The sequence below is a fragment of the Hesperophylax consimilis genome, unplaced genomic scaffold, assembly GCF_061612785.1.
Source record: "Hesperophylax consimilis isolate HC1 unplaced genomic scaffold, BYU_Hcon_1.0 scaffold_32, whole genome shotgun sequence".
Classification (NCBI taxonomy): Eukaryota; Metazoa; Arthropoda; class Insecta; order Trichoptera; family Limnephilidae; genus Hesperophylax; species Hesperophylax consimilis.
The window spans coordinates 1,671,414-1,683,535 of record NW_028301262.1 but is presented as its reverse complement, the minus strand read 5'-3'; the positions used below and the strand labels follow the sequence as shown (position 1 = coordinate 1,683,535).

At 32.7% G+C, this 12,122-nt stretch overlaps 1 protein-coding gene across 4 annotated transcripts in view; it reads left to right on the top strand.

Annotated features, from left to right (window-relative positions):
• The first annotated feature begins 247 nt into the window (after positions 1 to 247).
• LOC149409274 (CLIP domain-containing serine protease B4-like) overlaps positions 248 to 12,122 on the top strand; it is a 64,476-nt gene continuing 52,601 nt past the window's right edge. For 2 of the 4 annotated variants that reach the window (XM_089650019.1, XM_089650018.1), the window contains exons 1-8: positions 248 to 383; positions 6,671 to 6,774; positions 9,108 to 9,216; positions 9,296 to 9,399; positions 10,079 to 10,139; positions 10,614 to 10,717; positions 11,116 to 11,176; positions 11,431 to 11,534. In XM_089650019.1, the coding sequence (XP_089506145.1) occupies positions 314 to 383; positions 6,671 to 6,774; positions 9,108 to 9,216; positions 9,296 to 9,399; positions 10,079 to 10,139; positions 10,614 to 10,717; positions 11,116 to 11,176; positions 11,431 to 11,534 (717 nt within the window). In that variant the 5' untranslated portion in view covers positions 248 to 313. The remainder of the gene's footprint in view (positions 384 to 6,670; positions 6,775 to 9,107; positions 9,217 to 9,295; positions 9,400 to 10,078; positions 10,140 to 10,613; positions 10,718 to 11,115; positions 11,177 to 11,430; positions 11,535 to 12,122) is intronic. The other 2 variants (XM_089650020.1, XM_089650021.1) reach the window with 2 other exon arrangements.

Sequence of the window (12,122 nt, the reverse complement as noted above, 5' to 3'; positions counted from 1 at the left end):
TCTCGCATATACCACATTAGACAACATATACAACATTTTTTTATCGTTAAAAAGTCCCTCTAGACAGCATACCTAAAGAAGACAGGGAAATTAATTCCTTAAATAATTTCAAGTTGCTTTCTGTTTGCGAAAAAATGACTGGCGTTACGATAAGAATAATTCGTTGTCTCTTTCATACTCCAGTGTACAGATAAAAAACTTTATAAATATGACTGCTTGGCTGTTTCCATTCATTGTAGATGTAACATCGTAGAGTGCGGTACATTATAGAGTACGGTTTTAAAAATAACTTCACTTCAAAGTATTTTTCAAAATGAGTTTCTTATCAGAAATCGCGTTCACTGTGTTAGTAATTACATCTTTAGTTTCGGGACAGCGGCAAGGTAAGAATTATAATAATATTTTCATACTTTATAAACATACCCACTTTAAATTTTCAATATGAATTCTGAATAATTGTTTTTTTCTAGCTTTTCTTTTATATATTCAAACTGATTGATAATACCTTTGAAAGGCGAAACATCTGTCACGCTGATTAATAATTACACAGAACATTTATAAATAAGCATTTTTTTAAATGAATTAAATAAAACTATTGTTTATTGAGTAGATTAAAGAAAAACTTCAAATTAAAATAGAGTTCTGAAAATTAAACTTGATAACAATAAATAGAATATAATGTGTTTTCTATTTATGGGTACCTAGTATCAACATTCAAATGCAGTTTAATAAATTAGACTGATTAATTGTATTTCAAGTCAATAGTTTTTAAAAAGACGTTTATTAATACATTTTTTACAAAAAAATCAATTCGACACAAATACTTACAACACTGAACAATAGCCGATAACAATTACCGACATTTATTGAATGCTAATTTTTCTTACTAAAATCTGTCATTTCGACAAATTTAATGCTGTTTGTTAAATAAAAAGTCTGTAGTATTTTTTTTAATCAATACGTTTTAAATTAAAAAAAGTTTTTTCGTGTATGTTTTTAACTCAATTTACTTTTTTACTTCACAAATATTGTTACGTAAATCCAATCTGGTAGGATTTATAATATTATGTAAGAAGTATTGGATGATAGGTGACTGGAACTTTGTTATTTAGTGGAGTTGTCTGCAATGGTCACTTCCTAATTCAACAGTCAATTGAAAAATGTAAATCTTTGTGTTCATTTTCCTACAATCACGCACACAGGATGTTGCGGCCAAGTTTACAGAAATATGCGATGCATAATTATTGTTTAAAATTTTTAAATTCTCTGTAGGTATGAGTGAAAACCAATTTCAAAAAAATTGGTTACTTAATTAGTGACCTAAATATTTCGTTATTTTTTGAATACCGCACAATAGTCCCAACTGATAACATATTATTGTAATCATCGTTTTTCAGTTTTCTCGAAAAATGTCGACATTTTGATTTTAGTTTATTAGGGAAAAAACGAACACATATTTTATCAAAATAAAGACATAATACATGGTTGCATGAACCAATGAAATTTCCGCATAAAATACAAAAAAACATAAATAGTTATACAGTAGAACCTCGTTTATTCGAAATCCACGCGACATCAAAAATAAAATTTCTAATTAACGAATTCCCACGAAATTCGAAATTTTATGAAAAAAAAAAATACGCCGAAAATCTCAATTACGAATTTTCGAATTTCGAAATAAAAAAATTTCTGCGGAAATTTTTTTGGCGAAAATTTCGAATTACGCGTTTTTTAGACCGATCGGTGGCCGAGTTGACATCGCGCTTGGGTCCCACCCAGGCGTAGTGTGTTCAATTCCTCGACTAGCTAAGTCCTCCATCACAACACAAGCAACATTTTCAGCTTACTGTGGTGGTAGTAGGAGATTTTCAAATATTGTCAGGTTATTCGTAACCCGGGAATTTTTGTCTTTCTTTTTAAAAAAAAAAAAAAAAATATATTAGAATTATCGAGGTTCGAATTCACAGGGTTCTACTGTACCACTTTGCGCAAAGTTTTTCATAAATAATTTGATTTTGTATAACCATCTCAATTTTTTCATCTAAAACGACCGGTGAAAAATATTAGCACCAATGAATTATTTTAATCCTATCAAGAAGCTGTCCGTTTCCTATTGTTTTTCCTTCGTGAGGTGCAATCTAATGACTTGTGATACACTTAAATATTTAACACACTTCTGTGATCCTCGCGAGGCGTAGTCCGTTTCTGTACTGTTCCTGCCGCGAGGTGCAGTCCTTAATATTGGAAGGTTTGTCACGATTTACTCATTAACTCTTATAATGTAGAGTGCTTGAGGCAGTACCAGTAGAGTCACCAGTTGAAGTAATTACATACCATTACATAATGCTTCTCTTTGTCTTCTTGGAAACTCTTCTATAAATGTATATTTTTGTGGTGCGCCACTGGTCTCTATACAAAATCCATGCATTGATATCTGCTAAATCCTAAATGTTACAAACTGTTGCCAGCAAGATTCTGCTTTCCCGATATATGTTTTCTCCCTCTGACCAACCAAATAAGATTACCTCTAATATGAATATCCAGGTCTCCTTTTTCTGTCACAAATTGACATATTAAATGACCGTCATCTTTTCTTAATACTAATACATACAAATGTATTACCAAGAGAACCTCATATCCGTGTGAAAATAATCTATTAACAAAACACTAATTATTCAATAAATAAATTAGTACAGCACCCTTGAGGTAATTTTTCACGAAAATGACGCTATGTAAATTAGCCAAATATTATATTATAAAAAGATAAATTATTTTTTGGTCATTCTACCGAATGTATTAGCGCGTTTTTTAATGTTAAATATTTTTTGTATTATTAGATTAAGGACGGGTTGTTTCGGAGAATCTGAACAATTCATCAAATTTCAACGTTCATTTTCGGGTTCTGTGAAAGACTTATTCAAGTTCTGTTTTTTATATCATTGTAGGCTAGTTGCTTGACAAAACTGAAATAAAACCAGAACTTGAAAAAATCTTTCACAGAACTTGAAAATGAACGTTGAAATTTGATGAATTGTTCAGATTCTCCGAAACAACCCGTCCTAAGTGACTTACTAAATAACTAACCAAGTTTAAGTTTTCATTTGAAAACCTTCAATTTTTTCCGAAATAATATATATTTTGTGGTCTGCTGGAGTCTTTTTTGTAATCAGTGATTTTCGAACCACAAAATACTGATTATTTTGGAAAATTCGAACTCAGTTAGTTATTTAGTAATGCCACAAATTTAAGCTACTTGTTCTAATAATACAGTTAATATTTAACATGAAAATCACTTTTTGACCTGCTCGGGGGAATGATTCTTTTATGAAAAACATTCGACCAATTTTCCAATTCAAAATTTTTCGATATACCAATTTTTCCAAAATAATTTTTTTCACAAAAAATAAAAAATTTCCAAGCTTCACATAATATCAAAAAAAAAAAGATTTTCGATTATACAATTTTTCGGGATTTTTTTTTCCCAAAAATAACAATTTCCCATCATGGAAAATTTTTAAACATAATATCAAAAGATAAATATATTTAAAAGAATTTCCCGAAATTAAATTTTCAGATTTTCTTAAAAATAATTGATCTTTTAATTTATTTTTTTTTCAAACTTCATACAAAAACTATAATAATTCTTTTTTTTTTAATTTCCCCACCTTTTTTCTGACAAATTTTTCCCGAGGAAATTTTTTCAGCAAAATAAAGGATCCAGAATCAAAAATTTCCCAACAGAAAAAAAAGTATTCCAAGATGAAAAATTTCCAAACTTCGAATAACAAAATCAAAAAGAAAACTAAACGTAACGTTTTCCAAAATTAAAAATAATAATTGTTCTGAAAAAACTAACTTGCGAACCCAACATCATATATGACTATTTTCCTGTCATGTTTATTTTCCCGGTGACTTTGCTGCAAGTCATTTGAACAAGTCATCAAATTTCAATGTTTATTTTCAAGTTCTGTTATTATATCATTATTGCTACACAAAACCGAAATAATAATAGAACATTCAAAGAACTTGAAAAACGACTTTAAAATTTGATGAATCGTTTAAATCCCATGAAACAACCCGTCCTAAGATTTATACCAAAAATTTCAATGCCCTGACTTGAGTTGACAAGTCTGGCAAATTATGGTTATGGATTTTATTTCAAAATAAACAATTTCGGCGTAATTCTTTGATTTCTCAAGTCTTTTGGTAGTAAATTTCTTAGTTAATTGAAACTCCAAAACTTATATGTTAGTATTTATCCGTCCAGTGGATTTAAAATGAACCAAATAACACGTACATATATTACGTAGGCATTCACAAATGGTTTTTATTTGGTACCTATGTGATAAGTCACTTTTTGATGTTTGAAAAAAAAATTTACAAAATCATTTATGTTTCCAAGAAAATCGGAAAATTTTTCGGTAATTTTTTAAAAATGTTTTTATCTTTTTTCAATTTCAATTTTCCATGTTGTGAAATATTTGTTATTCTTACGGAAAAAAATCCTGGAAAATTGTATAATAAAAAATTTTGTGGGGAAATCTTTATAAAAATGTTTATTTTTTGATATTATGTGACGTTTGGAAATTTTACAAGTTGAAATTTTTTATTTTTTGTGCGAAAAATTCTTTCGGGAAAATTGGCATATCGAAAAATTTTAATTTGGAAAATTGGTGGAAATTTTTCATAAAAGAATTATTCCCAGAGCAGGTCAAAAAGTGATATACATGTTAAATATTTACTCTATTATCAGCAAAAGTATCTTTAAGTTGTAGCATTAGTCTGTTTAACTTACACATCAATGAAACTACAAACCATGCAAAGATAATGCTCGCTTTTATTTTGAGAATTGGGGCAAAGTTTAAAAATGTGTTAACTTTAAAACATCTATATTGCTCATTAGTACGAAGTAAATTAGAATATAATTCAACAGTATGGTCACCGTTCTACAAAGTTCATTCTCAAGCCTTAGAAAAGGTACAAAGTAAATTCCTTGAGTACATCAATTTTAAAATGAATATGTCCATCGAATTTATAAATTATAATAACTTACGTACCGAAACCAAACTTCTCAAACTATCAGATAGAAGATTTTTAACTGATACATTATTTTTATTCAAAATTATCAAATCGCTAATTGACAGCCCTGAATTATTGGAATTAATTTATATGAATGTACCTGCCAGACAAACTCAAATCAAAGACACGTAATGAAAAATGAAGACTCGCAGATAACAGCTCAAATAAAAAAAGATATTCCACAATAACATGTAGTGACTCCACATGCTATGTAGATTTACCGGTTGTTCTACGAGTTTCCGGACACCGTGTACATCCATGAATATCATTATACCCGTCACACTAAATAATGTTATTACAGTAAAAAAAACATTTGTTTTATTCTGTATTTTTTAATCTTAATAGTTGAACCATTTTTTAGTCTATGAGTTGAACCCTTGAAATTGACGGTTTCCGAAAATCTTGTATTAAGGTGAAATGCAACGTACGTTATAATATACGTATCCATAGATGGCGTTGATTTAATTATTGTATTTAAATTCACTCAAAACCCAATTCTTCAAAACAATTTATTCATATTGCGTATGTACGGGCGCAAACAAATAATTTGTTTTAATATTTAAAAGCATAACTTGCCAAAAGTGTATTTTAATTATTTTATGAAAATACGCTTTTTGTTAGTTTGTACATTACATATTATTATTAACGTATTTTCAAAATTGGAACTGATTTGTCAAGAATTCAGACTATCCTATGATTGTTCACGGGTGTGCGCTAGTTCTGTACTATTTAGATTAATGCCTAACTAATTCATATAATGCCTATAAGACAAGTTTGGTTTGACACTATATTTCCTACAAAGATAGACAGATAGTTTATAATATGTTATTTTACCGTGGACGGAATGTATATGTAATATATCTTTTAATATATTTATATGTCTATATTATAAAGATGTCTCCTGTGACAGGTTTCTCTATCTGCACAGACAGGCTGAGCCACAGCAACGCGTGGCGGGGTACAGCTAGTAATAATTTTTTTTAAATATAAATCAGCATTATTTGCGCCCTTCATTTAATATTCTTAGGAACTTGAGGAAAAGAAAAATGGAATCCACCTCTGGTCTGGAGCCCCAAAATGCTAAAATAAACCTTGTCTTTGCGCAAAAAGTGCGGTTTCGTTTGACAGATTCTCCTATCTTAATAAGCGGATTGCAATCTTTAGAGCACAAGCGATAGGTGAGAATGCTATCCTTGTTCTACCGGTATTTCAATGGAAGATGCTCCGAATAACTAGCGTCCCAACCGCGCTTCCAACATTTGTCATATGAAAACAGGTAGTTTTTACGACTCGTTGCTGAGGTTAACCGCTTAGCTGTGAATGATTTCCTACAACAAAGTTTTCTTCAAGACCCAGGTTCATTCATTCAAAGATGATATATTCCCCCAGGGAAATTATTTTGTGAAATAATCCTGTGTGGAGTTAATGTAAAAGAACGAATTATTCGCAATGAGATGGCCAAATAAAAAACCACCTGTAATCGTGAACTAATTATTAATGATTGGTAATGTCCTCAACTAGGAATCCAGAGGTCGCGGGTTCTTCTCTTTTCTGTCACTTGTTCTCACTTGGTTCTGATATAATGTTGCAGGAGACCTGTGTGTCGTGGCTGAAACCGTTCAGCCTGGCGTCTGCACACATTTCTTCAAGTGCCCCGTGGTCCTGGAAGCGGCCATTCAAGGAAAAGCAGCACAGGTGAGGTCACATGGATAGTCTTGTATAGTCCCTCTATGCTTGTCAACTTAATCCGTAAATAAAATTATCTATCAATGTTATTATTATAGGTTTGGTATTCTTATGTAGTTATTTTACAATCAAAAACACAACAGTACAAGATCAAAATTAATGCTATGCATAAAACCTTGTCTTATAAACATTAGTAAAGGTACGGGTTCAATTCCCGTTGGCGGCATTTATTTTTACTCGGGAGATATTTTCAATTTGTATTGATATTTCAGGCGACTAATGATTGCTCAAAATTATTTGTTATCCTTTATGCTATGCATAAAATCTTGTCTTATAAAAATTAGTTTATCATTAAAAAAATAATAATGAAATAAATGTTCTAAAAACCACAACACAGAACAATGAATATAGTAGCAAAACTATTGACAGTTATTAAAGATAAATATTTTTTTAAACTTACATATTAGCAATAATCTCACAAGGAGTGATGAATAAAAATGAAAGAAAAACCTCACAAAACTCTGGAATAAAATTCCTTAAATTGGACTAACCAATAATGATAAATGTATAAAAGCAATCAATTATTGTAATTATTTGAGTAAAATCTTTACTAAAAATAAGACAAGAGAGAAAAAACTTGGCTTTTATCAAGTTAACCGTTCTAATTGTTCATCACATTACATCGGGCAAACTGGTAGAGCGTCCAAAAGCTGCTTACGAGAATACGTCACCAATTATTGTGTGATGATAAAGGTGAACTGTCCAATGTTGCGTCACACCTACTAGACAACAAACACTCGTTTGACAAAGACAGAGGTGAAAGTTCTCCATACATGTAATAAAGGACAAATCATTACAAATATCCCGCCTAACTTTAAAGTGGACCCTAACTTTGTAATGAACAAACAATTAGAAGCTTATACCAAGTCTCAGCTCCTAACTCCAATGTAATACTATCACCTATATGCCAACTGGGACTTTAGACCCCTTACTAATAAATGTGTTTTAAATTTTACACAATCAATAAACACCAATTTATGTATGGTAAACGGTTGTTTATTAGTTGCGTTAAATTATAAACACTTTTATCAGTAAGGAGCCATTGCAATATAATTCTTATTTTAAATTTGAAAAAAAATGTTGCATAAAATATAATGATTTATAATTAAGTAGGTAGCTATCTAAGTAACTACTTAAAAATGTTATGATTAGGAAATTTTGATTTTGATTTATTAAAACTCCTAAGGCCTCTGGCTTATTTGTCAGAAGGTCAGAGTAATTTCAATAAAATCCAAATAGTATTTCCAAACTGTTTTTGAAAAGTGATGAAATACATTTTCTATTTTTTGTATGTTATTAAATTATTTTATTTATGAAATATAAAATTTGTTAATGCAAACATAAAATAAGTTTTGAAAATGGCTCACCTTACGTTTTTTCTAACTAAAATTGCTGTTCACGAAATAAATTATAAAAACACGCATTTTATTAGAAAAAATAAAAATAAATTTACAAACGTTACTGTCACCTCACTTTTTTGTAATTTCATATAAAAAGTTGATGAATTTTAATATCCGTTAATCCGTTAGAGCAGGTATGCGGTCAAGGCGTTTTCATTTTTGCAGTACAAACTTGAAAAAGGTACTTTTCAACGCGTTTTGCACTTCGCTGTACACGTCAGAACTGTGGGTGGATTACACTTCATCCCAATGGCATAAGCTAAAAGTTGCTTACAATAATGCTTATCGCCAACTATTCCGCCTACCGAGATACTACAGCGCCACGGAAATGTTCCTGGAGGGACGAGTACACTCTTTCAGAGCGCTTCTCCGCCATCACATGGGAAGCTTATGGTGCAGACTACTCCAATCAAGTAACAAAATCATCACTGCAATGGTTGCCTGGATGGAATCCCCTCTGATGGCCTTCTGGAGACGGGAAATGTCCAAATATCCTCCATAAATGGCTGCTTACTCTCATTTTTGTGTATATTATATAAAAAAGGTGCACATTTTAATTCTTCTGTGGCTAACTTCTATATTTGAATATAAAGCTTGGTGTTTTCTCTTTCTAACACCGTTTAGATAATACTTGCTGACATTGGGTTGCTCGGAGACTTTTCTCTAGTTTCTATATTTGCATTTATTATACGTATAAACCTTCCGGACGAAATTCTCTAAATGATAGTGAAAACCAAATCAAAATCCGTTGCGTAGTTTAGAAGAACAGATATATCTAATAGAGATTTCTCACCTTGACAGTAAGGGAAATACAAGAGACAAGACTGGAAGCCAGATGCCAAGCAAATACAACTACTAAAGTACAATGTGATTTGTTTTCAGATGTGCACCTCCCCGGAGAACAAGTTGATAGTGTGCTGTCCCTGGGTACCGGGGCAAGAGACGGGACTAGAAGCCAGATGCCAGACAAACACAACTAGCCCTGCAGAAGGTACCTCACTTTCATTTCATACACTTTATTCACCTTCACCTGTTGTGTTGTGTAACCCTGTGTGTCTGTTTGTTTGTAGGTGATAACTGCACAGTGGTGGACACGGGAAAGGCGGGAGTGTGTAGACCATTCGCCAACTGCCAGACAGCGAAGGAGGCCGCCAGTAAAGGAATTTTTCCACAGGTACTGTTCCCCCTTAAAGTGAATCTGACAATTACTTTTTTAAGTTTTTAAACTTACGGCAATTTGATTTCCTACTATAATAAAAAATAAAACTAGCAATGAACAAACTGTTTGAAAACAATTCTCTTTCTGGCCGTTTTTTCAAAAACACTTTCATAAAAACAAGGAGTGTCCGGAGACAACAACAAAAACAATTCCATTTAAACATTGTACCTTCAATAAACAATGATATGATAAAATATACCCAATGCAACAATTCTTAGCGTTCTAACGCTATTGATGAAGAAATTCGAAGCGATTCGGCGAGTTAGTCCCAAAGGACGGGAGATAAAACTGTCTCTAAAGAAAAGATATCCATCAGGAATATAGAAGTTAATTCAACAATTAATGCGAATGGAGACTTATAATTCATAACATTATTTGTAACTGCAGCAAACCAAATCTTAAATGCTGTTTTGACCTCAAATCCAAATTTAAAGGTTAAAAAAAATGGCCAAGCAGCTGTTTCTTGATGCATTCCTCTCGGAGCGAGGACAGGTCCCGAGTTCGATTCTAGTACGTGAGCTAATCTTTTATTTTCTGTGCCCTTTTCTCCCTCACATCTAATTAACAAAATCACAAACATGATTAATTTTAAAAGGGTAATTTAAAATATTAACAAAACTTTTTTTATTTACAGACATGCGACGTAGAGGGCAACGCTCAGATTGTCTGCTGCCCTCTGGTGACAGCAGTTGAAGGTATAGTACCCACCTAATCTATTAGGCGATTCGATGGTTCGTTGATTTTCTAGGCTCACTCATCACCACATTACCATCATTGCAAAAAGGCAGCCAGTCGTTGAGGCTGAATAAGAACGGCTCTGAGTTGTTGCAACTTTATCACTAGGAATTCTTGATGATACCCCGTACCGTAGACACACCATTTCTCGGTATTTAGCACAGTCAATCGATATAGCTTTTATCGATAATGTCCATAACTTATCATTGTTCCCGAGCATGACTGCAGATCGTCTACAAAAGACAGTTCACAAATGTTCTTTTTTAATGTTGTTTGTATATTAGAGATCTGCATTCGTGCTCGGGAACGATGGCAAGTTACTGATATTTTTGATAAAATTTGAACGGTCGACCATGCTAGGGTAGCTTGATGGTGGCTAGAATTGTCATCTTCATGTTGTGTTGTGTTACCCTGGTGTGTCTGTTTGTTTGCAGGTGATAACTGCACGGTGGTGGACACGGCGGTAGCGGGAGTATACAGGCCATTCGCCAATTGCCTGGCAGTGAAGGACGCTGCCTGTAAAGGAATTTTACCACAGGTACTGTTCCTCCCTTTATGCGTCTCTGTAAATAGCAAGTTTTTACACTCATGGAAATTTTTCTTCCATTAACTAAAAATAAACTAGCAATGAAAATATTTCGATTTCATTTTCGGTTCTTCTCATATTCTTGTTGCATAGGTCACCAACGTATTGATTCATCGTATTTCACTTTTAAACGCTAAAAGACACAATCTGAAGTGATTAGATCCAACAACAAGATTGCTCTCCCACCTTGACTATCAGTCTATGAGTACTATGACCACGGCAAGTTGGTCCCGTTAATGGAGATTTAGTTTCTGTGTCTTTTTCTCTTTTACTTTCATTAAATCTCAAAAACATTGTTCCAGTAATTGAATTGTTTCACAATGAAGGCTGACGCTTAGTTAATTTTTCAGATTGCCGCTCTACAGGACACCGTTCAGATTGTCTGCTGCCCTCTGGTAACAGTGGTTGAAGGTATAGTACCCAGAACTTTATCATCATTCATTAGAAATCCAATAAGTGATCCGAAGGTTCGTTGATTTCTTAGGCTCCCTCATCACCACAATACCGTCGTTGCAAAAGACAGCGTTGTTGAGGTGGAATGCGAATGTCTCTGATTGTTTACAACTTCATACCGTTGATCGTACATTACTTCTGGATTGTGAGTAGAATCTTCATCGTCATGCTGTGTTGTGTTGATTAACCTCGGTGTGTCTTTTTGTTTGCAGGTGATAATTGCACGGTTGTGGACACGGAGATAGCGGGAGTATACGGACCATTCGCCAACTGCCAGACAGCGAAAGATGCCGCCAGTAAAGGCATTTTACCACAGGTAAAAAAGTAAACAACTAAACCTAAAATAAAATAAGTGGGTTAAAATATGAACAGAAATTAAGAATAAAAAAACCCAAGAGATCGCCCCTCACGTAGATAGATATTCAATATCACTAAAATAACATCCTGGGGGTTAATGCTAGAAGTGTCTGTAATTTGATTTAGGTACCGGAAAGAACTCCAAAACCTCCCTTATTCAAATATTATTAATACCAATACCAAGTGCTCTAAATTGATGAAATTTTTGTTCTTCCCTTTATGCGTCTCTGAAAATAATAAGTTTTTAAATTCACGGCAATTTTACTTCTATTGATAAAAAAAAAACTTAAAACGAAAATATTTTGATCTAAAGCGTCGGTGAGCTTTAAAAACTCCAATCCCATTTTTGGATCTACTTGTATTCTTTTCGCTCGGGTCACCAATGTATTGATTCGTCCTCTTTTCTGCTGTAGATGTTGATAGGATTCAGTGTGTATATATCCATTAGATTGGGTTGCTTTTCCAATCACATTGTTCCCATGGCAAATCCATCACCTCTTCGTTTAGAAAAGGCAGGATTTTATCTTGGTTTTTCAGCTCCACTGTG